Raw genomic sequence first — 27,500 nt, forward strand, 5'->3', positions numbered from 1 at the left:
CAAACGGGCTTCCACATGGATAAATTGTCATTTTTGTGGAAATTGGTGTCACGCCCCTTGTGCAGATATCCAAGAACTAGCTACAAGCAGTATTAAAACAGAGAAGTGTTTCTGGGTATGCCCAAATGAGATAAATTTATGGACTAAAATCACAAGGGTATTAAAAGAGGATAACATCAAAGCTGCTTTCATAGAAAACCTGGAAGCTTTCTACAACAGATGGGAACATAAAAAGTCTGGGCTGAATGGTACTGCCCTTGACACTGGCCATGTAGTCAGAAACTGTAAGGCTGGAGGTGATGTCCTGGTAGTCAGTAAATGGGGGGCTGATAGTGCTGTCCTGGGAGACAGTAATGGTGAAGCTGGAGGTGCTGTCCTGGGAGACAGTAATGGTGAAGCTGGAGGTGCTGTCCTGGGAGACAGTAATGGTGAAGCTGGAGGTGCTGTCCTGGGAGACAGTAATGGTGAAGCTGGAGGTGCTGTCCTGGGAGACAGTAATGGTGAAGCTGGAGGTGCTGTCCTGGGAGACAGTAATGGTGAAGCTGGAGGTGCTGTCCTGGGAGACAGTAATGGTGAAGCTGGAGGTGCTGTCCTGGGAGACAGTAATGGTGAAGCTGGAGGTGCTGTCCTGGGAGACAGTAATGGTGAAGCTAGAGATACTGTCCTGGGAGACAGTAATGGTGAAGCTGGAGGTGCTGTCCTGGGAGACAGTAATGGTGAAGCTGGAGGTGCTGTCCTGGGAGACAGTAATGGTGAAGCTGGAGATGCTGTCCTGGGAGACAGTAATGGTGAAGCTGGAGATGCTGTCCTGGGAGACAGTAATGGTGAAGCGGGAGGTGCTGTCCTGGGAGACAGTAATGGTGAAGCTGGAGGTGCTGTCCTGGGAGACAGTAATGGTGAAGCTGGAGATACTGTCCTGGGAGACAGTAATGGTGAAGCTGGAGATACTGTCCTGGGAGACAGTAATGGTGAAGCTGGAGGTGCTGTCCTGGGAGACAGTAATGGTGAAGCTGGAGGTGCTGTCCTGGGAGACAGTAATGGTGAAGCTGGAGGTGCTGTCCTGGGAGACAGTAATGGTGAAGCTGGAGGTGCTGTCCTGGGAGACAGTAATGGTGAAGCTGGAGGTGCTGTCCTGGGAGACAGTAATGGTGAAGCTGGAGATACTGTCCTGGGAGACAGTAATGGTGAAGCTGGAGATACTGTCCTGGGAGACAGTAATGGTGAAGCTGGAGATGCTGTCCTGGGAGACAGTAATGGTGAAGCTGGAGATACTGTCCTGGGAGACAGTAATGGTGAAGCTGGAGATGCTGTCCTGGGAGACAGTAATGGTGAAGCAAGAGATGCTGTCCTGGGAGACAGTAATGGTGAAGCTGGAGATGCTGTCCTGGGAGACAGTAATGGTGAAGCTGGAGGTGCTGTCCTGGGAGACAGTAATGGTGAAGCTGGAGGTGCTGTCCTGGGAGACAGTAATTGTGAAGCTGGAGATGCTGTCCTGGGAGACAGTAATGGTGAAGCTGGAGATTTTGTCCAGGTAGTCGGGAATTATACGCAGGAAGGAATACATATAAATGACCTCATAGGGGACAGGAGCCATAGTAGGGAAACAAGTGTAGTCAAAGATAAGATAAAACCAATATTGCAAACTAGAAATACCGCAGGAAATAGCAAACAAGAGGACTCCAATAGCAATAGTGAGGATAAATTACCAAAAACAACTGGTGGGAGCTCCATTGTTGGTGCTAGGGATGATAGAAGTAAGACAGGGAATCATGCACCAACAGGGAATACAGTCACAGAAACCCAAGGCAAGCGGAAACCAAGCCTGTGCACATACTATGCACTTGGTATCTGCTGGCATGGGAAATCTGGAAAAACAGATGGGACATGCAACTATGACCACCCTAGAAAATGCCATGCCCATATGACAACAGGAAAATGCAAACTCCCTTCCTGTAAGCTTTTTCACCCTGAAATGTGTACCTCTTCACTACAGGAAAGACTGTGCTATAACTTAAATTGCCAGGCATACAACCTAAAGGGGACAAAAAGATACAAAACATCCAGGCCATGGGAAAACCTGGGTAGCCACAGCCACTCAAGAGGGAGAGGTTTTTTAGTGCCAGGAAGGAAAAAAAACTGGCAGGAAATGGCAGAAATCGTACACCAAATCCAGTCATTCCTGGAGTGGAACCACAGTCGATGGCCTCCACTCCAAACCAACAGATACAGATACTAATGCCGGAAAAAAATCCCCCCCCAGTACCAACAATACCACCAGTCCGATAACATTCTTCTTTGCAAATATACAGGGTCTAAAGCCAGCAACAAACAACAAAATACCTTTCATCCGTGGACTGCTTGCAGAGGCAAAGGCAATGTTCGCGGCTTTCACTGAGACCTACATAAAGGATCACTTGGACAACGAAATATGGATCCCAGGTTACAACCTATACAGATGTGACAGAGTGAACAGGCAAAAGGGGGGGGGGGGGGTTGGCCTGTACATTGCAGAGTCACTTGTTTGCACAGAACTGCTTAATGCCTCAAATGATGTAGTGGAAGTTTTAGCAGTAAAGGTCGAGAACCAAAACCTAGTCATTGTGGTAGTCTACAAGCCTCCGGATGCAACATCCCAGCAATTCCAGGAACAGTTGTTAAAAATTGACCACTGTCTGGAAAACCTTCCAGCTCCTGCACCCAACATCTTGCTCCTGGGGGATTTCAACTTAAGGCACCTAAAATGGAGGAATATAGCAAATAATATTGTTGCAGTAATAACACCAGGAGGCAGCTCTGATGAAAACTCACACTCACACGAGCTTTTAAATCTCTGCACAAAATTCAATTTAAACCAGCAAATAATAGAGCCTACTAGACTGGAGAATACACTAGACCTCATCTTCACTAACAATGATGATCTGATAAGAAATGTCACCATATCAAAAACAATATACTCAGATCACAACATTATTGAGGTTCAGACATGTATGCGTGGAGCCCCAGACCGACAAAATGAGACTAGTCATGAGGGAGCATTCACCAAATTCAACTTCAATAACAAAAACATAAAGTGGGACCAAGTAAACCAAGTCCTAACCGATACAAGCTGGGAAGATATACTAAGCAACACAGACCCCAACTTATGCCTAGAACAGATTAACTTGGTGGCACTCGATGTATGCACAAGGCTTATTCCTCTAAGAAAAAGGAGGAGTAGATGTAAAATAGAAAGAGACAAGCGCTCCCTTTACAGGCGACGGAAAAGAATAACAGAGCGGCTAAAAGAGGTCAATATATCTGAAATGCGTAGGGAGACACTGGTCAGAGAAATAGCAAGCATCGAACTTAAGCTAAAAGAATCCTTTAGGAGTCAGGAATCGCGGGAAGAACTAAAAGCCATAAATGAAATCGAAAGAAACCCAAAGTATTTCTTCTCCTATGCCAAATCAAAATCGAGAACAACGTCCAGTATTGGGCCCCTACTTAAACAAGATGGGTCCTACACAGATGACAGCAAGGAAATGAGTGAGCTACTCAAGTCCCAATATGACTCAGTTTTTAGCAAGCCGCTAACCAGACTGAGAGTCGAAGATCAAAATGAATTTTTTATGAGAGAGCCACAAAATTTGATAAACACAAGCCTATCCGATGTTATCCTGACGCCAAATGACTTCGAACAGGCGATAAATGACATGCCCATGCACTCTGCCCCAGGGCCAGACTCATGGAACTCTGTGTTCATCAAGAACTCCAAGAAGCCCCTATCACGAGCCTTTTTCATCCTATGGAGAGGGAGCATGGACACGGGGGTCGTCCCTCAGTTACTAAAAACAACAGATATAGCCCCACTCCACAAAGGGGGCAGTAAAGCAACAGCAAAGAACTACAGACCAATAGCACTAACATCCCATATCATAAAAATCTTTGAAAGGGTCCTAAGAAGCAAGATCACCACCCATCTAGAAACCCATCAGTTACACAACCCAGGGCAACATGGGTTTAGAACAGGTCGCTCCTGTCTGTCTCAACTATTGGATCACTACGACAAGGTCCTAAATGCACTAGAAGACAAAAAGAATGCAGATGTAATATATACAGACTTTGCAAAAGCCTTCGACAAGTGTGACCATGGCGTAATAGCGCACAAAATGCGTGCTAAAGGAATAACAGGAAAAGTCGGTCGATGGATCTATAATTTCCTCACTAACAGAACACAGAGAGTAGTCGTCAACAGAGTAAAGTCCGAGGCAGCTACGGTGAAAAGCTCTGTTCCACTTGGCAGACGATGCACCATCCCCCCAATGAAAAGCAGGGGTGTCACTAGCACGTTAAGAGACCATACAATAAGTGTCAGGGGTCCGAGACTGTTCAACTGCCTCCCAGCACACATAAGGGGGATTACCAACAGACCCCTGGCAGTCTTCAAGCTGGCACTGGACAAGCACCTAAAGTCAGTTCCTGATCAGCCGGGCTGTGGCTCGTACGTTGGTTTGCGTGCAGCCAGCAGCAACAGCCTGGTTGATCAGGCGCTGATCCACCAGGGGGCCTGGTCACAGACCGGGCCGCGGGGGCGTTGACCCCCGAAACTCTCTCCAGGTAAACTCCAGGTAATTACTACCAGTACATGTACAAGGTATACAAGTACATGTACAAGGTATACCAGTACATGTACAAGGTATACAAGTACATGTACAAGGTATACAAGTACATGTACAAGGTATACAAGTACATGTACAAGGTATACAAGTACATGTACAAGGTATACAAGTACATGTACAAGGTATACAAGTACATGTACAAGGTATACAAGTACATGTACAAGGTATACAGATCATAGCTGACATCAATGACATACTACTATATAGAAAGTCCCTTGTTATGCTGAGCATTTCCCGCAAATTAGGTCAGTTTTGTCCCAGGATGCCACCCACACCAGGAGGCCTGGTCACAGACCGGGCTGCGGGGGCGTTGACCCCCGGAACTTTCTCCAGGTAAACTCCAGGTAAACACCAGTCCACTAACACCCAGGATGCCACCCACACCAGTCCACTAACACCCAGGATGCGACCACACCAGTCCATTAACACCCAGGATGTGACCCACACCAGTCCACTAACACCTAGGATTTGACCCACACCAGTCCACTAACACCCAGGATGCGACCACACCAGTCCATTAACATCCAGGATGTGACCCACACCAGTCCACTAACACCCAGATTGCAACCCACACCAGTCCACTACCACCCAGGATGCGACCCACACCAGTCCACTAACACCCAGGATGCCACCCACACCAGTCCACTAACACCCAGGATGTTACCCACACCAGTCCACTAACACCCAGGATGCCACCCACATAAGTCCACTAACACCCAGGATGCCACCCACACCAGTCCACTAACACCCAGGTACCCAGTTTACTGATGGGTGAACACTAGACAGCAGGTGTCATAATCCCATATGTCCCAGCTGCTTTACCCTCTGTCATTCTTCCCATTACCTCACGCATATATTAATATTATTTTTATTATTAAGTTGGATGAGTTTTTAAGAGAGTGTTTGTCCTACAGTGGAGGCGTTACATCTGGCTCACTTGGTGTCGGCTCATGGCTATTTCTTTCCCATTGACGACCACGTCCTCACCGTCAAGAACGACTCCACCTTCTACAGATTCCAGGTGAGGAGACGAGGTTCTTAGTACAAGGGTTACAAAGAGATACATACAGCAATAGAGTTTTATTATTGCGACGTTTCGCCTAGATGAGGCTTTTTTAAGTAAGTGAAACGTAGTGCTAATGTTCTCCCGTTGCTGTATAAGGACATAGGAAAGTAGGTTCACTGCAGCAGGCTTACCGGGCCATACTTGACAGGTCCTGGTTACAGGTCTGTTTAACAACCCGTTTAGCTGTGACAGTATTAGGTAACGTACAGTGACATACTTAAACTATATTAGGTGATATCCTTAGTTTCGAATTATAGAAGAATTAGCCCAACCTCGGTTATGGGAAAGTTGACAGACTCTGTAATTACTGATGCAATTGGAAGTCACCTCGAAAGATTTAATTTAGTCACCTAATCTCAGGACGGTTTTACAATTCGTACCTTACGAATTTACAAACCTTTTTCAACCAAAGTATTCGAGGCGGCGGTAGATCAAGATACAGAATATATTATGCAAAACAACCACTCTGAAAGAATAGAGAAATTCCAAGCGCTTTCGTGAGTACTCACATTATCAAGGAACAATGAAAGTAAAAGGGTTAAATGAGGAAAATTGACTGCAAACGAACAAATCCTGTTGTGAGCAAGGTCAACACCTCACTATCAGATCCCACAACGGATCTGAGGTGTTGGCCAGACCCCTTATATACCTTCCTTGGATGCTTCACTTTCATAGTTCCTTGATAATGTGAGTAGTCACGAAAGCGCTTGGAATTTCTCTATTCTTTCAGAGTGGTTGTTTTGCATATTCTGAAATCACCTGTTTACTGTGATCTTATTGCAGAATATATTATGTATATGGACTTCCATACAGGACGTTATCCTGAGGAATATATCGAGTATACCTGGAGGGTATTCCAAGGGTCAGCGCCCCCTCGGCCCGGTCCATGATCATTAGTGGTACATGGAATAGGAGGAGAAATTATCTCCTGGGTCGAGGCATGGCTGAATGATAGGTATCAGTCGGCAGTGATGGGAGATAACGAAATAGAGACCTGTTAAGAGTGGTGTTCCACAGGGGTCAGTGTTGGGACCTTGGTTGTTCGCAGTCTACATAAACGACATAGATGAGGGAACAAATCGAGAAATACTGTAAATAAATTTGCCAATGACTGGAGAAGCTCAGCAATAGAATTGTAAATGAACGGAACTATCAGCTAGCGTCATTGATGTAAAAACTTGGGGAACCTTTGTATACAGGTTAGACAGGCACATGAGTGGAATTGGACTTGCCTAGTATGGGCCAGTAGGCCTATGCAGTTTTCTCCATTCTTATGACTCCTTGTCTAATAGTAATAATAATAAAATCATCATAATGATAATACTTTCCCATAAGGTACATAGTTGCCACAAATTTTGATGACTTTCATTAGTAGATAGTACAAAAATTTCAGTTTTAGAGAGGGTCGTCCTAAGACCCGTGTCAGGGCTCTATCCTGGCTAATATATTTATGTAGCCTTAACATCCATCTTATTCTGATAGACTTTAAGCTTCATTAACCAATTATGTAGCCTTGATAAGTGTCGTATGCCGATAGACTAATGCCTTAAGTGGTCCATAAACTTTAAACCCAATTATATCATTCTTTACAGATCCATTTTGAATTAATTTTAAGGGCTGAAAAGTTCATTGAATTTAGTGGTTACAAGACTAGCCTTCTCAATATTTTTTATACCATCAAAACCCTAAATAATGTTATAGGAAGCTGGCTTCTCAAATAATGTCAAATGAGATAGGCCTCCCAGCATTTTCAATAATGTTATACAGGTTAGGTTTCTCAATACCCTAAAAGTCTTAGGCCTCTTAATCAATGTCAAATGAGATAGGCCTCTCAGTATTTTCAATAATGCTATACGAGTTAGGTTTCTCAATACCTTAAAAGTCTTAGGCCTCTTAATCAATGTCAAATAAGATATGGCTTCTCAAATAATGTCAAATGAGATAGGCCTCTCAGTATTTTCAATAATGTCTCAAATCTGTCCCTCCAGACACCATATTTCTGGCCTTCGAACTGCTGGGAGCCTGAAAATTCTGACTATGGTACGTACTAATTCACAATTTTCTCTGTACGAGTGTATTGGTCAGTTGTGGGGAATGACACAGGAAGAACAACCTTTCCTTGGAGCAATGACTCTATATAGAGCTTTTTTAAATCATATTTCACTCTTGTAGAGCGTTATCAGGCCATTTCTACCATGTCACATTTCACTGTGCAGACGTATATCACGTCATATATCATGTGTCGAGCTTTATCCTGCCACATTTCGCTCTCTAGAGCTTTATCCTGCCACATTTCACTCTGTAGAGCTTTATCAAGTTATGTTTCACCCTATGTAAAACTATATCAGGTGATGTTTCGCTCTGTGGAAGGATTTATTAAGTCATGCACTCCTGGAAGGTCAAGTCCCACAGTATACCTGGAGATACCTGGAGAGGGTTCTGCAGGTCAACGCTCCCGCGGCCAGGTCCGTGACCAGGCCTTAATAACTGCATGCTATCTTTAACATTAACATGATAAAATCCTACACAGGGAGGCGAACATTCCTTGATATACATAGAGTGAAACCTTACTTGACAAAACTCTCCAGTGACAAACATGACTTAAACCCAATATACAAAGAGCGAAACACGACTTGAAACACTACACAGCTAAATTTGACTCGAAAAGTGACGTGATATTGCTCCACATAAGGCGAAATGCTTGTACATATTGTGTTTCATGTCCAATATAACATTATCTTAAAGGGAATTAAAGTCACAGTGTCGTGGCTGGAATAATAAACAAATAGTGGACCCTCTGAAGGGGTAACTTTAAGAAATATTTCGGACCGAAATAATGGTCTATAACGTAACGAAACGTCGTTAAAAGCCCCTCACCAAAGTGAAATATTATGTTAAATTGACCTTTTAATAAAGTGGATGTATCATTATGATTGTTCTAATCCATAAGTGTGGCTCTAAGATGTATCTTTGTGACCTTTTTGTGGGTCTAACGTGTAAATTTGTGACCTTTCCATGGATCTAATGTGTACCTTTGTGACCTTTCTGTGGATCTAACGTGTACCTTTGTGACCTTTCTATGGATCTAACGTGTACCTTTGTGACCTTTCTATGGATCTAACGTGTACCTTTGTGACCTTTATATGGATCTAACGTGTACCTTTGTGACCTTTCTATGGATCTAACGTCTACCTTTGTGACCTTTATATGGATCTAACGTGTACCTTTGTGACCTTTATATGGATCTAACGTGTACCTTTGTGACCTTTCTATGGATCTAATGTGTACCTTTGTGACCTTTCTATGGATCTAATGTGTACCTGTGTGACCTTTATATGGATCTAACGTGTACCTTTGTGACCTTTCTATGGATCTAACGTGTACCTTTGTGACCTTTCTATGGATCTAACGTGTACCTTTGTGACCTTTCTATGGATCTAACGTGTACCTTTGTGACCTTTCTATGGATCTAACGTGTACCTTTGTGACCTTTATATGGATCTAACGTGTACCTTTGTGACCTTTCTATGGATCTAACGTGTACCTTTGTGACCTTTCTATGGATCTAACGTGTACCTTTGTGACCTTTCTATGGATCTAACGTGTACCTTTGTGACCTTTCTATGGATCTAACGTGTACCTTTGTGACCTTTATATGGATCTAACGTGTACCTTTGTGACCTTTCTCTCTCTTCAACAGCTGTGTACCTGTGCAAAAGAACCATGCAGAACAAAGCCAGGCTTGAACTGGCGGATTACGAGGCTGAAAACCTGGCCAGATTACAGAAAATGTTTAGTAGGAAGTGGGAGTTTATATTTATGCAGGTAAGTAGTGGTGGATGGTGTTGGGGAAGGTATGGGAGGGATGGTGGTGTTGGGGAAGGTATGGGAGGGATGGTGGTGTTGGGGAAGGTATGGGAGGGATGGTGGTGTTGGGGAAGGTATGGGAGGGATGGTGGTGCTGGGGAAGGTATGGGAGGGATGGTGGTGTTGGGGAAGGTATGGGAGGGTTGGTGGTGTTGGGGAAGGTATGGGAGGGATGGTGGTGTTGGGGAAGGTATGGGAGGGATGGTGGTGTTGGGGAAGGTATGGGAGGGATGGTGGTGTTGGGGAAGGTATGGGAGGGATGGTGGTGTTGGGGAAGGTATGGGAGGGATGGTGGTGTTGGGGAAGGTATGGGAGGGATGGTGGTGTTGGGGAAGGTATGGGAGGGATGGTGGTGCTGGGGAAGGTATGGGAGGGATGGTGGTGTTGGGGAAGGTATGGGAGGGTTGGTGGTGTTGGGGAAGGTATGGGAGGGATGGTGGTGTTGGGGAAGGTATGGGAGGGATGGTGGTGTTGGGGAAGGTATGGGAGGGATGGTGGTGTTGGGGAAGGTATGGGAGGGATGGTGGTGTTGGGGAAGGTATGGGAGGGATGGTGGTGTTGGGGAAGGTATGGGAGGGATGGTGGTGTTGGGGAAGGTATGGGAGGGATGGTGGTGTTGGGGAAGGTATGGGAGGGATGGTGGTGTTGGGGAAGGTATGGGAGGGATGGTGGTGTTGGGGAAGGTATGGGAGGGATGGTGGTGTTGGGGAAGGTATGGGAGGGATGGTGGTGTTGGGGAAGGTATGGGAGGGATGGTGGTGTTGGGGAAGGTATGGGAGGGATGGTGGTGTTGGGGAAGGTATGGGAGGGATGGTGGTGTTGGGGAAGGTATGGGAGGGATGGTGGTGTTGGGGAAGGTATGGGAGGGTTGGTGGTGTTGGGGAAGGTATGGGAGGGATGGTGGTGTTGGGGAAGGTATGGGAGGGATGGTGGTGTTGGGGAAGGTATGGGAGGGATGGTGGTGTTGGGGAAGGTATGGGAGGGATGGTGGTGATGGGGAAGGTATGGGAGGGATGGTGGTGTTGGGGAAGGTATGGGAGGGATGGTGGTGTTGGGGAAGGTATGGGAGGGATGGTGGTGTTGGGGAAGGTATGGGAGGGATGGTGGTGTTGGGGAAGGTATGGGAGGGATGGTGGTGTTGGGGAAGGTATGGGAGGGATGGTGGTGTTGGGGAAGGTATGGGAGGGATGGTGGTGTTGGGGAAGGTATGGGAGGGATGGTGGTGTTGGGGAAGGTATGGGAGGGATGGTGGTGTTGGGGAAGGTATGGGAGGGATGGTGGTGTTGGGGAAGGTATGGGAGGGATGGTGGTGCTGGGGAAGGTATGGGAGGGATGGTGGTGTTGGGGAAGGTATGGGAGGGATGGTGGTGTTGGGGAAGGTATGGGAGGGATGGTGGTGTTGGGGAAGGTATGGGAGGGATGGTGGTGTTGGGGAAGGTATGGGAGGGATGGTGGTGTTGGGGAAGGTATGGGAGGGATGGTGGTGTTGGGGAAGGTATGGGATGGTGGTGTTGGGGAAGGTATGGATGGTGGTTGGGGAAGGTATGGGAGGGATGGTGGTGTTGGGGAAGGTATGGGAGGGATGGTGGTGTTGGGGAAGGTATGGGAGGGATGGTGGTGTTGGGGAAGGTATGGGAGGGATGGTGGTGTTGGGGAAGGTATGGGAGGGATGGTGGTGTTGGGGAAGGTATGGGAGGGATGGTGGTGTTGGGGAAGGTATGGGAGGGATGGTGGTGTTGGGGAAGGTATGGGAGGGATGGTGGTGTTGGGGAAGGTATGGGAGGGATGGTGGTGTTGGGGAAGGTATGGGAGGGATGGTGGTGCTGGGGAAGGTATGGGAGGGATGGTGGTGTTGGGGAAGGTATGGGAGGGATGGTGGTGTGGGGGAAGGTATGGGAGGGATGGTGGTGTTGGGGAAGGATGGGTATGGGAGGGATGGTGGTTGGGGAAGGTATGGGAGGGATGGTGGTGTTGGGGAAGGTATGGGAGGGATGGTGGTGTTGGGGGGATGGTGGTGTTTGGTATGGTATGGGATGGATGGTGGTGTTGGGGAAGGTATGGGAGGGATGGTGGTGTTGGGGAAGGTATGGGAGGGATGGTGGTGTTGGGGAAGGTATGGGAGGGATGGTGGTGTTGGGGAAGGTATGGGAGGGATGGTGGTGTTGGGGAAGGTATGGGAGGGCTGGTGGTGTTGGGGAAGGTATGGGGGGAGGGCTGGGGGTGTCGGGGATGGTGTGGGAGGGATGGTGGTGTTGGGGATGGTTTGGGAGGGATGGTGGTGTTGGGGAAGGTATGGGAGGGATGGTGGTGTTGGGGAAGGTATGGGAGGGATGGTGGTGTTGGGGAAGGTATGGGAGGGATGGTGGTGCTGGGGAAGGTATGGGAGGGATGGTGGTGTTGGGGAAGGTATGGGAGGGATGGTGGTGTTGGGGAAGGTATGGGAGGGATGGTGGTGTTGGGGAAGGTATGGGAGGGATGGTGGTGTTGGGGAAGGTATGGGAGGGATGGTGGTGTTGGGGAAGGTATGGGAGGGATGGTGGTGTTGGGGAAGGTATGGGAGGGATGGTGGTGTTGGGGAAGGTATGGGAGGGATGGTGGTGTTGGGGAAGGTATGGGAGGGATGGTGGTGTTGGGGAAGGTATGGGAGGGATGGTGGTGTTGGGGAAGGTATGGGAGGGATGGTGGTGTTGGGGAAGGTATGGGAGGGATGGTGGTGTTGGGGAAGGTATGGGAGGGATGGTGGTGCTGGGGAAGGTATGGGAGGGATGGTGGTGTTGGGGAAGGTATGGGAGGGATGGTGGTGCTGGGGAAGGTATGGGAGGGATGGTGGTGTTGGGGAAGGTATGGGAGGGATGGTGGTGTTGGGGAAGGTATGGGAGGGATGGTGGTGTTGGGGAATGTATGGGAGGGATGGTGGTGTTGGGGAAGGTATGGGAGGGATGGTGGTGTGTTGGGGAAGGGATGGGAGGGATGGTGGTGTTGGGGAAGGTATGGGAGGGATGGTGGTGCTGGGGAAGGTATGGGAGGGATGGTGGTGTTGGGGAAGGTATGGGAGGGATGGTGGTGTTGGGGAAGGTATGGGAGGGATGGTGGTGTTGGGGAAGGTATGGGAGGGATGGTGGTGTTGGGGAAGGTATGGGAGGGATGGTGGTGCTGGGGAAGGTATGGGAGGGATGGTGGTGTTGGGGAAGGTATGGGAGGGATGGTGGTGTTGGGGAAGGTATGGGAGGGATGGTGGTGCTGGGGAAGGTATGGGAGGGATGGTGGTGTTGGGGAAGGTATGGGAGGGATGGTGGTGTTGGGGAAGGTATGGGAGGGATGGTGGTGTTGGGGAAGGTATGGGAGGGATGGTGGTGTTGGGGAAGGTATGGGAGGGATGGTGGTGTTGGGGAAGGTATGGGAGGGATGGTGGTGTTGGGGAAGGTATGGGAGGGATGGTGGTGTTGGGGAAGGTATGGGAGGGATGGTGGTGTTGGGGAGGTATGGGAGGGATGGTGGTGTTGGGGGTATGGGAGGGATGGTGGTGTTGGGGAAGGGGGAGGGATGGTGGTGTTGGGGAAGGTATGGGAGGGATGGTGGTGTTGGGGAAGGTATGGGAGGGATGGTGGTGTTGGGGAAGGTATGGGAGGGATGGTGGTGTTGGGGAAGGTATGGGAGGGATGGTGGTGTTGGGGAAGGTATGGGAGGGATGGTGGTGCTGGGGAAGGTATGGGAGGGATGGTGGTGTTGGGGACGGTATGGGAGGGATGGTGGTGTTGGGGAAGGTATGGGAGGGATGGTGGTGTTGGGGAAGGTATGGGAGGGATGGTGGTGTTGGGGAAGGTATGGGAGGGATGGTGGTGTTGGGGAAGGTATGGGAGGGATGGTGGTGCTGGGGAAGGTATGGGAGGGATGGTGGTGTTGGGGAAGGTATGGGAGGGATGGTGGTGTTGGGGAAGGTATGGGAGGGATGGTGGTGTTGGGGAAGGTATGGGAGGGATGGTGGTGCTGGGGAAGGTATGGGAGGGATGGTGGTGTTGGGGAAGGTATGGGAGGGATGGTGGTGTTGGGGAAGGTATGGGAGGGATGGTGGTGTTGGGGAAGGTATGGGAGGGATGGTGGTGTTGGGGAAGGTATGGGAGGGATGGTGGTGTTGGGGAAGGTATGGGAGGGATGGTGGTGCTGGGGAAGGTATGGGAGGGATGGTGGTGTTGGGGAAGGTATGGGAGGGATGGTGGTGTTGGGGAAGGTATGGGAGGGATGGTGGTGTTGGGGAAGGTATGGGAGGGATGGTGGTGTTGGGGAAGGTATGGGAGGGATGGTGGTGTTGGGGAAGGTATGGGAGGGATGGTGGTGCTGGGGAAGGTATGGGAGGGATGGTGGTGTTGGGGAAGGTATGGGAGGGATGGTGGTGTTGGGGAAGGTATGGGAGGGATGGTGGTGTTGGGGAAGGTATGGGAGGGATGGTGGTGCTGGGGAAGGTATGGGAGGGATGGTGGTGTTAGGGAAGGTATGGGAGGGATGGTGGTGCTGGGGAAGGTATGGGAGGGATGGTGGTGTTGGGGAAGGTATGGGAGGGATGGTGGTGTTGGGGAAGGTATGGGAGGGTTGGTGGTGTTGGGGAAGGTATGGGAGGGATGGTGGTGCTGGGGAAGGTATGGGAGGGATGGTGGTGTTAGGGAAGGTATGGGAGGGATGGTGGTGCTGGGGAAGGTATGGGAGGGATGGTGGTGTTGGGGAAGGTATGGGAGGGTTGGTGGTGTTGGGGAAGGTATGGGAGGGATGGTGGTGCTGGGGAAGGTATGGGAGGGATGGTGGTGTTGGGGAAGGTATGGGAGGGATGGTGGTGTTGGGGAAGGTATGGGAGGGATGGTGGTGTTGGGGAAGGTATGGGAGGGATGGTGGTGTTGGGGAAGGTATGGGAGGGTTGGTGGTGTTGGGGAAGGTATGGGAGGGATGGTGGTGCTGGGGAAGGTATGGGAGGGATGGTGGTGTTGGGGAAGGTATGGGAGGGATGGTGGTGTTGGGGAAGGTATGGGAGGGATGGTGGTGTTGGGGAAGGTATGGGAGGGATGGTGGTGCTGGGGAAGGTATGGGAGGGATGGTGGTGTTGGGGAAGGTATGGGAGGGATGGTGGTGCTGGGGAAGGTATGGGAGGGATGGTGGTGTTAGGGAAGGTATGGGAGGGATGGTGGTGCTGGGGAAGGTATGGGAGGGATGGTGGTGTTGGGGAAGGTATGGGAGGGATGGTGGTGTTGGGGAAGGTATGGGAGGGATGGTGGTGTTGGGGAAGGTATGGGAGGGATGGTGGTGTTGGGGAAGGTATGGGAGGGATGGTGGTGTTGGGGAAGGTATGGGAGGGTTGGTGGTGTTGGGGAAGGTATGGGAGGGATGGTGGTGTTGGGGAAGGTATGGGAGGGATGGTGGTGTTGGGGAAGGTATGGGAGGGATGGTGGTGTTGGGGAAGGTATGGGAGGGATGGTGGTGTTGGGGAAGGTATGGGAGGGATGGTGGTGTTGGGGAAGGTATGGGAGGGATGGTGGTGTTGGGGAAGGTATGGGAGGGTTGGTGGTGTTGGGGAAGGTATGGGAGGGATGGTGGTGTTGGGGAAGGTATGGGAGGGATGGTGGTGTTGGGGAAGGTATGGGAGGGATGGTGGTGTTGGGGAAGGTATGGGAGGGATGGTGGTGTTGGGGAAGGTATGGGAGGGATGGTGGTGTTGGGGAAGGTATGGGAGGGATGGTGGTGTTGGGGAAGGTATGGGAGGGTTGGTGGTGTTGGGGAAGGTATGGGAGGGATGGTGGTGTTGGGGAAGGTATGGGAGGGATGGTGGTGTTGGGGAAGGTATGGGAGGGATGGTGGTGTTGGGGAAGGTATGGGAGGGATGGTGGTGTTGGGGAAGGTATGGGAGGGATGGTGGTGTTGGGGAAGGTATGGGAGGGTTGGTGGTGTTGGGGAAGGTATGGGAGGGATGGTGGTGTTGGGGAAGGTATGGGAGGGATGGTGGTGTTGGGGAAGGTATGGGAGGGATGGTGGTGTTGGGGAAGGTATGGGAGGGATGGTGGTGTTGGGGAAGGTATGGGAGGGTTGGTGGTGTTGGGGAAGGTATGGGAGGGATGGTGGTGTTGGGGAAGGTATGGGAGGGATGGTGGTGTTGGGGAAGGTATGGGAGGGATGGTGGTGTTGGGGAAGGTATGGGAGGGATGGTGGTGTTGGGGAAGGTATGGGAGGGATGGTGGTGTTGGGGATGGTGTGGGAGGGATGGGGGTGTTGGGGAAGGTATATGGGTATGGTATGGGAGGGATGGTGGTGTTGGGGAAGGTATGGGAGGGATGGTGGTGTTGGGGAAGGTATGGGAGGGATGGTGGTGTTGGGGAAGGTGTGGGATGGATGGTGGTGTTGGGGAAGGTGTGGGATAGATGGTGGTGTTGGGGAAGGTATGGGAGGGATGGTGGTGTTGGGGAAGGTATGGGAGGGATGGTGGTGTTGGGGAAGGTGTGGGATGGATGGTGGTGTTGGGGAAGGTATGGGGTAATGGTGTTGGAGGGTTGGTGGTGTTGGGGAAGGTATGGGAGGGATGGTGGTGTTGGGGAAGGTATGGGGTAATGGTGTTGGAGGAATGGTGGTGTTGGGGAAGGTATGGGAGGAATGGTGGTGTTGGGGAAGGTATGGGAGGAATGGTGGTGTTTTGTAAATATTAGTGTACTGGTTTTCGTGACACGGCAGCAGTATAGACACACAAGTATCACTTTCGTGTCGAAATGTTGGCAAGAATAAAGGAAATACAAGTTGCAGAGGCTTTTATTGAGACATTTTATGTTGTAAAGGGCTTTATTGAATGTTTTGCTCTGTTTGGAGCTTTATCAAGTCTTGCTTCCCTATACCTGGAGAGGGTTTTGGGGGTCAACGCCCCCGCGGCCCGGTCTGAGACCAGGCTTCATGGTGGATCAGGGTGTGATCAACCAGGCTGTTACTGCTGTGAAGAGCTTTATCAAATAATGTTTTGCTGTGACCTTTATCAAGCAGACTTTCACTGTACAGCTTTGCCAGGTCATGTTTCACTGTGTAGACAGGTTGGTATGACCTGATACAGCTCTATACATAAGCGTAGTCCTAATTAAAGCTTGTGCTGCAGCACTTGGAACTAGACAGAATGATTTTCAATAGTTATCATGAATTTCGTATCCCTACAGGCGGAAGCACAGAGTAAAGTGGACAAAAAGCGGGACAAGCTGGAACGTAAAGTTCTTGACTCACAAGAACGTGCGTTTTGGGACGTTCACAGACCCATGGTTAGTATTTTGTAATGTATGTGTTTTGTGTGTATATGTGGACCCCCGCTTTACGATCACCTCCCAATGCGACCAATTATGTAAGTGTATTTATGTAAGTGCGTTTGTACGTGTATGTTTGGGGGTCTGAAATGGACTAATCTAATTCATAATATTCCTTATGGGAACAAATTCGTTCAGTACTGGCACCTGAACATACTTCTGGAATGAAATAATATCGTAAACCGGGGGTGTATATATATATATATATATATATCTCACTGATAGATATGCATCTTTCTGTGTATATACAGAGATTTATGTAACCCGCACTGATTTTAGCATCTATAATTATAATTCAAGAATATTTTAACGATTATATTATCCTTAAAGCCAAATTATAACATAATAGGCCATTATTTTCCAATGACAAGCCTGGCTGTGTGAATACAACGGAAATCGACATCAAGAAAGCCTGCCGCATGAATAAACCCATCAAATCCATTAAACATCTGGCCCTGGGTGTGGCTGGAGGGAGAATATCACCCTCAGTATCTGAAGCTGATCTTACAAGTCCTGTTGAATCACTGAAACATGACATAGACGTCCTGAAGACAAGAGTCGACCGCTGTAACTTCAAGGTCTCAAAAGCAGCCGAGTCGTGAGTTGAAACTACAGTTTAGTTATGCTAAAATTTTGATTTATCGGAAAAATTAGTGCCTACAATATACGAATTTTGGTTTTGTTTTAAATTTATAAATTGTTGGTAAGATTTGCTAGGAAAAAAGGACATTTTATTTTTTTTTATTATTAAAGATTCGCCGGTATTCTCCCGGCCCGGGCCTTTTCCAAGTGGTGGCCCGGCCTTGGCTCCCTCTTTAGGGAGTGTCTGAGACCTAAGTCTCCCATGGGAGGAGGCACAAGTACCTCCTCATCTTTGGGACCAACTGTCCCCAGGCCTAGCCACAAGCTAGGCCTCTCTGGTCTGCCATCCCCGCCCCAAGGGGGCTAATGGGAATGACAGTCTTATGAGCTAAAGGCTCGGGCTCAGGCACCTACCCTACCCTAGAAGGGTTAGGCATGGTGTTGATAAAAAAAAAAAAAAAAAAAAAAAAAAAAAAAAAGAGCAGATTTAAAAACAGGAAAGTTGAAGCTACATTTATTTATGTTATAATTCAAGTTTATCGGGAAAATTAGTGTTTATAATATACAAATTTCAATTTTATTTTAAATTTATAAATTGTTGTCTAGAAAAAATAAATTTTTGAGCAAAGGTAAAAAAAAGCAGAGTTGAATTTACATTTTTATTTCTGCTAAAATTTACATTTATCAAAAAAAAATTAGTGTCTATATCATCGATACCATGCCCAGCCCTTCTAGGGTAGGGTAGGTGCCCGAGCCCGAGCCTTTAGCTCATAAGACTGTCATTCCCATTAGCCCCCTTGTGGCGGGGATGGCAGACCAGAGAGGCCTAGCTTGTGGCTAGGCCTGGGGACAGTTGGTCCCAAAGATGAGGAGGTACTTGTGCCTCCTCCCATGGGAGACTTAGGTCTCAGACACTCCCTAAAGAGGGAGCCAAGGCCGGGCCACCACTTGGAAAAGGCCCGGGCCGGGAGAATACCGGCTAATCTTTAATAATAATAATAATAGTGTCTATATCATAGAAATATTTATTTTAAATTTGTAAATTATTGTTAGAAAAAAATATATATTTTAGGGTGATAGGAAAACACTGAAGGTACAGACTCAGGAGTACAGATGGTACTGACGTGTACTCAACCTGTAATTAACAGAAGGAGAACTATGTACTCAACCTGTAATTAACAGAGGGAGAACTATGTACTCACCCTGTAATTAACAGAGGGAGAACTATGTACTCACCTTGTAATTAACAGAAGGAGAACTATGTACTCGCCCTGTAATTAACAGAGGAAGAACTATGTACTCACCCTGTAATTAACAGAAGGAGAACTATGTACTCGCCCTGTAATTAACAGAAGGAGAACTATGTACTCAACCTGTAATTAACAGAGGGAGAACTATGTACTCACCCTGTAATTAACAGAGGGAGAACTATGTACTCACCCTGTAATTAACAGAGGAAGAACTATGTACTCATCCTGTAATTAACAGAGGGAGAACTATGTACTCACCCTGTAATTAACAGAGGGAGAACTATGTACTCACCCTGTAATTAACAGAGGAAGAACTATGTACTCATCCTGTAATTAACAGAGGGAGAACTATGTACTCACCCTGTAATTAACAGAGGGAGAACTATGTACTCTCCCTGTAATTAACAGAGGGAGAACTTTGTACTCACCCTGTAATTAACAGAGGAAGAACTATGTACTCACCCTGTAATTAACAGAGGAAGAACTATGTACTCACCCTGTAATTAACAGAGGGAGAACTATGTACTCACCCTGTAATTAACAGAGGGAGAACTATGTACTCACCCTGTAATTAAGTGGGATAACTAAAAATAGAATCTCCCTTGAAATCCGGTCAATTGATTGGATAATGGGGGTTAAAGTCTACTACACGAGGGTCATTAAGGTTGGTTAATGGGGTTTAAAGTCTATCTACTACACCAGGGTCATTAAGGTTGGTTAATGGGGTTTAAAGTCTATCTATTACACGAGGGTCATTAAGGTTGGTTAATGGGGTTTAAAGTCTATCTACTACACCAGGGTCATTAAGGTTGGTTAATGGGGTTTAAAGTCTATCTATTACACGAGGGTCATTAAGGTTGGTTAATGGGGTTTAAAGTCTATCTACTACACCAGGGTCATTAAGGTTGGTTAATGGGGGTTAAAGTCTATCTACTACACCAGGGTCATTAAGGTTGGTTAATGGGGTTTAAAGTCTATCTACTACACCAGGGTCATTAAGGTTGGTTAATGGGGTTTAAAGTCTATCTACTACACCAGGGTCATTAAGGTTGGTTAATGGGGTTTAAAGTCTATCTACTACACCAGGGTCATTAAGGTTGGTTAATGGGGTTTAAAGTCTATCTACTACACCAGGGTCATTAAGGTTGGTTAATGGGGTTTAAAGTCTATCTATTACACGAGGGTCATTAAGGTTGGTTAATGGGGTTTAAAGTCTATCTACTACACCAGGGTCATTAAGGTTGGTTAATGGGGTTTAAAGTCTATCTACTACACCAGGGTCATTAAGGTTGGTTAATGGGGTTTAAAGTCTATCTACTACACCAGGGTCATTAAGGTTGGTTAATGGGGTTTAAAGTCTATCTACTACACCAGGGTCATTAAGGTTGGTTAATGGGGTTTAAAGTCTATCTACTACACCAGGGTCATTAAGGTTGGTTAATGGGGTTTAAAGTCTATCTATTACACGAGGGTCATTAAGGTTGGTTAATGGGGTTTAAAGTCTATCTACTACACCAGGGTCATTAAGGTTGGTTAATGGGGTTTAAAGTCTATCTACTACACCAGGGTCATTAAGGTTGGTTAATGGGGTTTAAAGTCTATCTACTACACCAGGGTCATTAAGGTTGGTTAATGGGGTTTAAAGTCTATCTATTACACGAGGGTCATTAAGGTTGGTTAATGGGGTTTAAAGTCTATCTACTACACCAGGGTCATTAAGGTTGGTTAATGGGGTTTAAAGTCTATCTATTACACGAGGGTCATTAAGGTTGGTTAATGGGGTTTAAAGTCTATCTACTACACCAGGGTCATTAAGGTTGGTTAATGGGGTTTAAAGTCTATCTACTACACCAGGGTCTTTAAGGTTGGTTAATGGGGTTTAAAGTCTATCTACTACACCAGGGTCATTAAGGTTGGTTAATGGGGTTTAAAGTCTATCTATTACACGAGGGTCATTAAGGTTGGTTAATGGGGTTTAAAGTCTATCTACTAAACCAGGGTCATTAAGGTTGGTTAATGGGGTTTAAAGTCTATCTACTACACCAGGGTCATTAAGGTTGGTTAATGGGGTTTAAAGTCTATCTACTACACCAGGGTCATTAAGGTTGGTTAATGGGGTTTAAAGTCTATCTACTACACCAGGGTCATTAAGGTTGGTTAATGGGGTTTAAAGTCTATCTATTACACGAGGGTCATTAAGGTTGGTTAATGGGGTTTAAAGTCTATCTACTACACCAGGGTCATTAAGGTTGGTTAATGGGGTTTAAAGTCTATCTACTACACGAGGGTCATTAAGGTTGGTTAATGGGGTTTAAAGTCTATCTACTACACCAGGGTCATTAAGGTTGGTTAATGGGGTTTAAAGTCTATCTACTACACCAGAGTCATTAAGGTTGGTTAATGGGGTTTAAAGTCTATCTACTACACCAGGGTCATTAAGGTTGGTTAATGGGGTTTAAAGTCTATCTACTACACCAGGGTCATTAAGGTTGGTTAATGGGGTTTAAAGTCTATCTATTACACCAGGGTCATTAAGGTTGGTTAATGGGGTTTAAAGTCTATCTACTGCACGAGGGTCATTAAGGTTAGTTAATGGGGTTTAAAGTCTATCTACTACACCAGGGTCATTAAGGTTGCAGGTCACCTGTACACCACCAGTCAAGAATACTTTAATACCTAAAATACTGATTAATGTAAACTACCAGTGTATATACACTGAGAAATATACACATCAGTGTATATACACTGAGGTACACAGTTTCCCCTCTGGATCTCAACAGTGAGTCTAAAAGAGGAAACTAGCCACTTAGAGGCATATTATACATAAAAAGGAGGATTGGGAGGTCACATTTTATATGTTAATGTGTAATAACTTTCAATTACTTCCAGATTCATCAGTTACTGGGAACAGTATCAGGAATACGACCCTTTTATCACTCCAACAGATCCTATAAACCCGTGGGTGTCCGACACTCCTGATTTCTGGGAGGCAGAGAAAGTGGCGTAAGTTTTTCCTGGTTATCACAGATTTATAATCATAGGTTGGTTGATAAGGTTTGCCAGGAAGTGAGACAAGTGTTTCCTGATGCGGATCTTAGTAGTATATGATGACCCACAGTTGGAGGCTTTGGTCGTCTGACCGAGGCCTTCTGCTGGCTTACCAGTCCACCCCTTTAAGGTCATAGTTACAACCATTATATATTTATGGGGAAGAGCTACACTCTTAAGGCTCATACGGAGATGGGGTGACCAGGAAAAGTCACAGGAAAAAAGGTCACATTAGGTTAGGTTGGGTAAAATTAGGTTAGGTTAACTTAGGTTAAGTTGTGACTTACCTGGATCCGGAGATGGGAACGTAATCAAGTTTGATTCAAGAAATGGGGACAGTACGTCAAATTCCTTTGACCATGAGACAAGAAAGTGCTAAAGTATAGAATTAGGAGATATGATTCAAGTGTACCTATGATTGACATGTACCTATGATTGACATGTACCTATGATTGACATGTACCTATGATTGACATGTACCTATGATTGACATGTACCTATGATTGATGTGTACCTATGCACCTATGATTGACATGTACCTATGATTGACATGTACCTATGATTGACATGTACCTATGATTGACATGTACCTATGATTGACATGTACCTATGATTGACATGTACCTATGATTGACATGTACCTATGATTGACATGTACCTATGATTGACATGTACCTATGATTGACATGCACCTATGATTGACATGTACCTATGATTGACATGTACCTATGATTGACATGTACCTATGATTGACATGTACCTATGATTGACATGTACCTATGATTGACATGTACCTATGATTGACATGTACCCATGATTGACATGTACCTATGATTGACATATACCTGTGATTGACATGTACTTGTGATTGACATGTACCTATGATTGAAGTGTACCTATGATTGACATGTACCTATGATTGAAGTGTACCTATGATTGACATGTACCTATGATTAACATGTACCTATGATTGACATGTACCTATGATTGACATGTACCTATGATTGACATGTACCTATGATTGACATGTACCTATGATTGCCATGTACCTGTGATTGACATGTACCTATGATTGACATGTACTTATGATTGACATGTACCTGTGATTGACATGTACCTATGATTGGCATGTACTATGATTGACATGTACCTGTGATTGACATGTACCTATGATTGGCATGTACCTATGATTGACATGTACCTATGATTGACATGTACCTATGACTGATGGAGGTGTACCTGTGGAAGACAGATAGAAGGGATAAATAACGTATTGGAAATATCTTACCAAGATTTGGAAAGGATATTGGGAAGAGATTAGACGAGTACATGAGTGTGAGTTGGACCTGCCTTGCATGGGCCAGTAAGCCTGCTGCAGTGCTCCTACGTCATTGTGTAGATAAAAATGCCTCAGAGATCCGACAGAATGATGAGTTAAGACACTTGTGCAACACATGGCTATCTTTAATGTCGTAACATTTCACCAGCCAGTGGATTCTTCAGTCCAATGCAAAGAGGGGTGTAAGATGAGGAGTGTGGGGTAAGCAGTCCCTCCAAGCCTGGAGTCTGTATGATCAATCCATCAAGCTCGTCATCCTTCTTCTTGATTCTCCGGTATTCTTCCAGCCCGGGTCTTTTCCAAATGGTGACCCGGTCTTGGCTCCCTGTCTTGGGAGTGTCTGGGACCTATGTCTGCCATGGGAGGAGGTACAAGTACCTCCTCATCTTCTGGAACCAGCTGTCCCCAGGCCTAACCACATTCCCCGCCCTCACAGGGCTAGTAGGTAGAAGCTAGGCCTCTGGTCTGCCATCTTCCCCGCCCGAGGGGGGCTCGTAGGGAAGAGCTAGGCCTCTGGTCTGCCATCTTCCCCATCCCAGGGGGGCTTGTAGGTAGAAGCTAGGCCTCTGGTCTGCCATCTTCCCCACCCCTGGGGGGCTCATAGGTAGAAGCTAGGCCTCTGGTCTGCCATCTTCTCCATCCCAGGGGGGCTCGTAGGTAGAAGCTAGGCCTCTGGTCTGCCATCTTCTCCATCCCAGGGGGCTCGTAGGTAGAAGCTAGGCCTCTGGTCTGCCATCTTCTCCATTCCAGGGGGGCTCGTAGGTAGAAGCTAGGCCTCTGGTCTGCCAACTTCCTCGCTCCAGGGGGGCTCGTAGGAACGGCAGTCTTGTGAGCCGCGTTCTTGTATTTAGGCGTTAATTGCCCCTTGATTATTATTATAATTAAAGAAAGCGCTAAACCGACAAGGGTCATACAGCGCTGCGGGGCAGAAAATAGTACTGGGGCTATAAGCAGCTAGGTGGAGTGGGGGGATCAGAGGCGAGGGGAGAAAAGGACTGGAAGGGACAGTTACCCCTTGAAAAGTGCTGTCCACAGTAGGCTTTAATGGTGCGATATTTTAATGATCTATAATACACTACATTGTATTCACTTATCATTATATGTAATGCAAATTAGTAAAAATTCCAACTCACTTTTTACAAAATTTTAATAACCATTATTGTTTATGCGAATTTTTTTGTTAGGTTAGGTTAGGTAAGGTTCGTCAGGAAACAGGACAAATGTTTCCTGACGCGGGTCTTATTCAGATGATGACCCGCCTTTGGAGCTTTTGGTCATCTGACTGAGGCCTTCCGCTGGCTTACCGGTCCACCCCTTTAAAAATTATGGTCATTTATAACCAGTCTGTAATTTTTTTGTGTATTAATTCTTTGACTAAAATCTCGAGAGATGGTATTTTTAAAATTGTTTCTGTATTTTGGCTTGATCCAAGGAATTGGAGAGCAGGTATTATTATTTAGTTCAAGGGCCCCTTGCCAGTATCAGGGAACCTTCGTTGATGGCTCCAGTTCCTAGATCAAGAACCCCTCACTAGCATCAAGGAACCTTCATTGAGGACTCCAGTTCCTAGATCAAGTCCCTCACTAGCATCAAGGAACCTTTATTGAGGACTGGTTCTTAGATCAAGAGCCCCTCACCATCAAGTAACCTTCATTGAGGACTCCAGTTCCTAGATCAAGTCCCTCACTAGCATCAAGGAACCTTTATTGAGGACTCTGGTTCCTAGATCAAGAACCCATCACCATCAAGGAACCTTCATTGAGGACTCCGGTTCCTAGATCAAAAGCCCCTCACCATTAAGGAACCTTCATTGAGGACTCTGGTTCCTAGATCAAGAGCCCCTCACCATCAAGAAACCTTCATTGACGACTCCAGTTCCTAGATCAAGAGCCCATCACCATCAAGGAACCTTCATTGAGGACTCTGGTTCCTAGATCAAGAGCCCCTCACCATCAAGGAACCTTAATTGAGGACTCTGGTTCCTAGATCAAGAACCCATCACCATCAAGGAACCTTCATTGAGGACTCTGGTTCCTAGATCAAGAGCCCCTCACCATCAAGGAACCTTCATTGAGGACTCCGGTTCCTAGATCAAGAGCCCATCACCATCAAGGAACCTTCATTGAGGACTCCAGTTCCTTAAATCAAGACCCCCTCACCACCATCAAGGAACCTTCATTGAGGACTCTGGTTCCTAGATCAAGAACCCCTCACCAGCATCAAGGAACCTTCATTGAGGACTACGTTTCCTAGATCAAGAGCCCCTCACCAAGGAACCATCATTGAGGACTCCAGTTCCTTAAATCAAGACCCCTCACCAGCATCAAGGAACCTTCATTGAGGAATCAACACAACAAATGATTCCCTATTAAGGACGACTTAATTCTCATATTTCTCCTCAGGGAAAGAAACCAAAACAAATTCAAATGATTCCTTGTTATAAATGAAAATTCTGGCCCACAGATGGCTCCAACTTCATCCTGCTCCGAACTTGTATGTCTCATAACAATAAAAATGCTTTCAAATGAGCTGATGTAGGTAACAGCTCTTAGCTTGTCAATAAAGTTAGGAATCCTTAACCTGTAAATAGCTTGTTAATAAAGCTAGGGATCCTTAACCTGTAAATAGCTTGTCAATAAAGCTAGGGATCCTTAACCTGTAAATAGCTTGTCAATAAAGCTAGGGATCCTTAACCTGTAAATAGCTTGTCAATAAAGTTAGGAATCCTTAACCTGTAAATAGCTTGTCAATAAAGTTAGGAATCCTTAACCTGTAAATAGCTTGTTAATAAAGCTAGGGATCCTTAACCTGTAAATAGCTTGTCAATAAAGCTAGGGATCCTTAACCTGTAAATAGCTTGTCAATAAAGTTAGGAATCCTTAACCTGTAAATAGCTTGTCAATAAAGTTAGGAATCCTTAACCTGTAAATAGCTTGTCAATAAAGTTAGGAATCCTTAACCTGTAAATAGCTTGTCAATAAAGCTAGGGATCCTTAACCTGTAAATAGCTTGTCAATAAAGCTAGGGATCCTTAACCTGTAAATAGCTTGTCAATAAAGTTAGGAATCCTTAACCTGTAAATAGCTTGTCAATAAAGTTAGGAATCCTTAACCTGTAAATAGCTTGTCAATAAAGCTAGGGATCCTTAACCTGTAAATAGCTTGTCAATAAAGCTAGGGATCCTTAACCTGTAAATAGCTTGTCAATAAAGCTAGGGATCCTTAACCTTGTCAAACCCTGTGTAAAAAAAATTAATTCTGTCCTATTTGTCCCCAGGAAAGAAATTCCCAGTAAGAGAGTGAGGAGGTGGGCCTTCAGTGTCCAAGAACTCCTCAAAGATCCTCTGGGGCGAGAACAGTTTGTCAAATTCCTCGAGAAAGAGTTTAGCGGAGAAAACCTAATGTATGTATTCTTAGGCCTATTTTTGTTATTAAACTGTCTTGATATACAGATGATCCTGATGTTTCTGCATGCACACCAAAATAATAGTTTTAATAATAAGTTGGATAAATATATGAGTGGGTGTGAGTTGGACCTGACTAGCTTGGGCTATTAGGTCTGGTGCCTTGCTAATTCCTTTAAGTGGGAATGACCTGACTAGGTTTATCTGGAGAGGGTTTCGGGGGTCAACGTCCCCGCGGCCTGGTCTGAGACCAGGTCTCATGGTGGATCAGGGTCTGATCAACCAGGTTGTTACTGCTGGTGGTCATTGTTCTAAGCCAGGAGGGGGACATGGACCTGCTTCACATGGGTCAGTAGGCCTGCTGCAGTGTTCCTTCTTATGTTCTAGAAACACTGTATAAGCTAGGAAATTCTTATTGGGCAAATATACACTTAAATTAAGAATATACGCAGCAAAATGTATATATCCCTTGGTCCATATACACTGAGAATTTATTTTAATATATATTTTAGAAATTATTAATGGGTTTTATGCTGACTTAATGACCCTCATGTAGCCGACTGGCTTTAAACCTGTTTTATAATGTTTTAATCCGTAAACGGTCCAGGCAGATCTACGTTCACATGTGTAGTGCTACAAAAGTAGATCTACGTTCACATGTGTAGTGCTACAAAAGTAGATCTACGTTCACATGTGTAGTGCTACAAAAGTAGATCTATGTTCACATGTGTAGTGCTACAAAAGTAGATCTACGTTCACATGTGTAGTGCTACAAAAGTAGATCTACGTTCACATGTGTAGTGCTACAAAAGTAGATCTACGTTTTATTTACTATTTTCAAATATAACAAAAAAAGTAGATCAAAGTTTTTTTTACACATTTTCAAATGTAAAAGAACAAAAAGAAGATCTACTTTTTTTACATACTTTAAAATGTTGAAAAAACGTATATATACGTTTGGACCGTTTACGGGT

The 27,500-nt window shown here is 46.2% G+C and overlaps 1 protein-coding gene across 5 annotated transcripts in view; it reads left to right on the plus strand.

Annotated features, from left to right (window-relative positions):
• The window catches only part of LOC128701743 (regulator of G-protein signaling 7), a 114,470-nt gene that overhangs the window by 72,465 nt on the left and 14,505 nt on the right, over positions 1 to 27,500 (plus strand). For all 5 annotated transcript variants that reach the window (XM_070105006.1, XM_070105005.1, XM_070105004.1 and 2 more), the window contains 7 exons: positions 5,573 to 5,679; positions 7,713 to 7,764; positions 9,425 to 9,549; positions 16,764 to 16,862; positions 17,276 to 17,502; positions 21,626 to 21,739; positions 26,400 to 26,525. In XM_070105006.1, coding sequence (XP_069961107.1) covers positions 5,573 to 5,679; positions 7,713 to 7,764; positions 9,425 to 9,549; positions 16,764 to 16,862; positions 17,276 to 17,502; positions 21,626 to 21,739; positions 26,400 to 26,525 — 850 coding nt within the window. The remainder of the gene's footprint in view (positions 1 to 5,572; positions 5,680 to 7,712; positions 7,765 to 9,424; positions 9,550 to 16,763; positions 16,863 to 17,275; positions 17,503 to 21,625; positions 21,740 to 26,399; positions 26,526 to 27,500) is intronic.

Source organism: Cherax quadricarinatus, chromosome 96 (genome assembly GCF_038502225.1).
Source record: "Cherax quadricarinatus isolate ZL_2023a chromosome 96, ASM3850222v1, whole genome shotgun sequence".
NCBI classification, from domain to species: Eukaryota; Metazoa; Arthropoda; class Malacostraca; order Decapoda; family Parastacidae; genus Cherax; species Cherax quadricarinatus.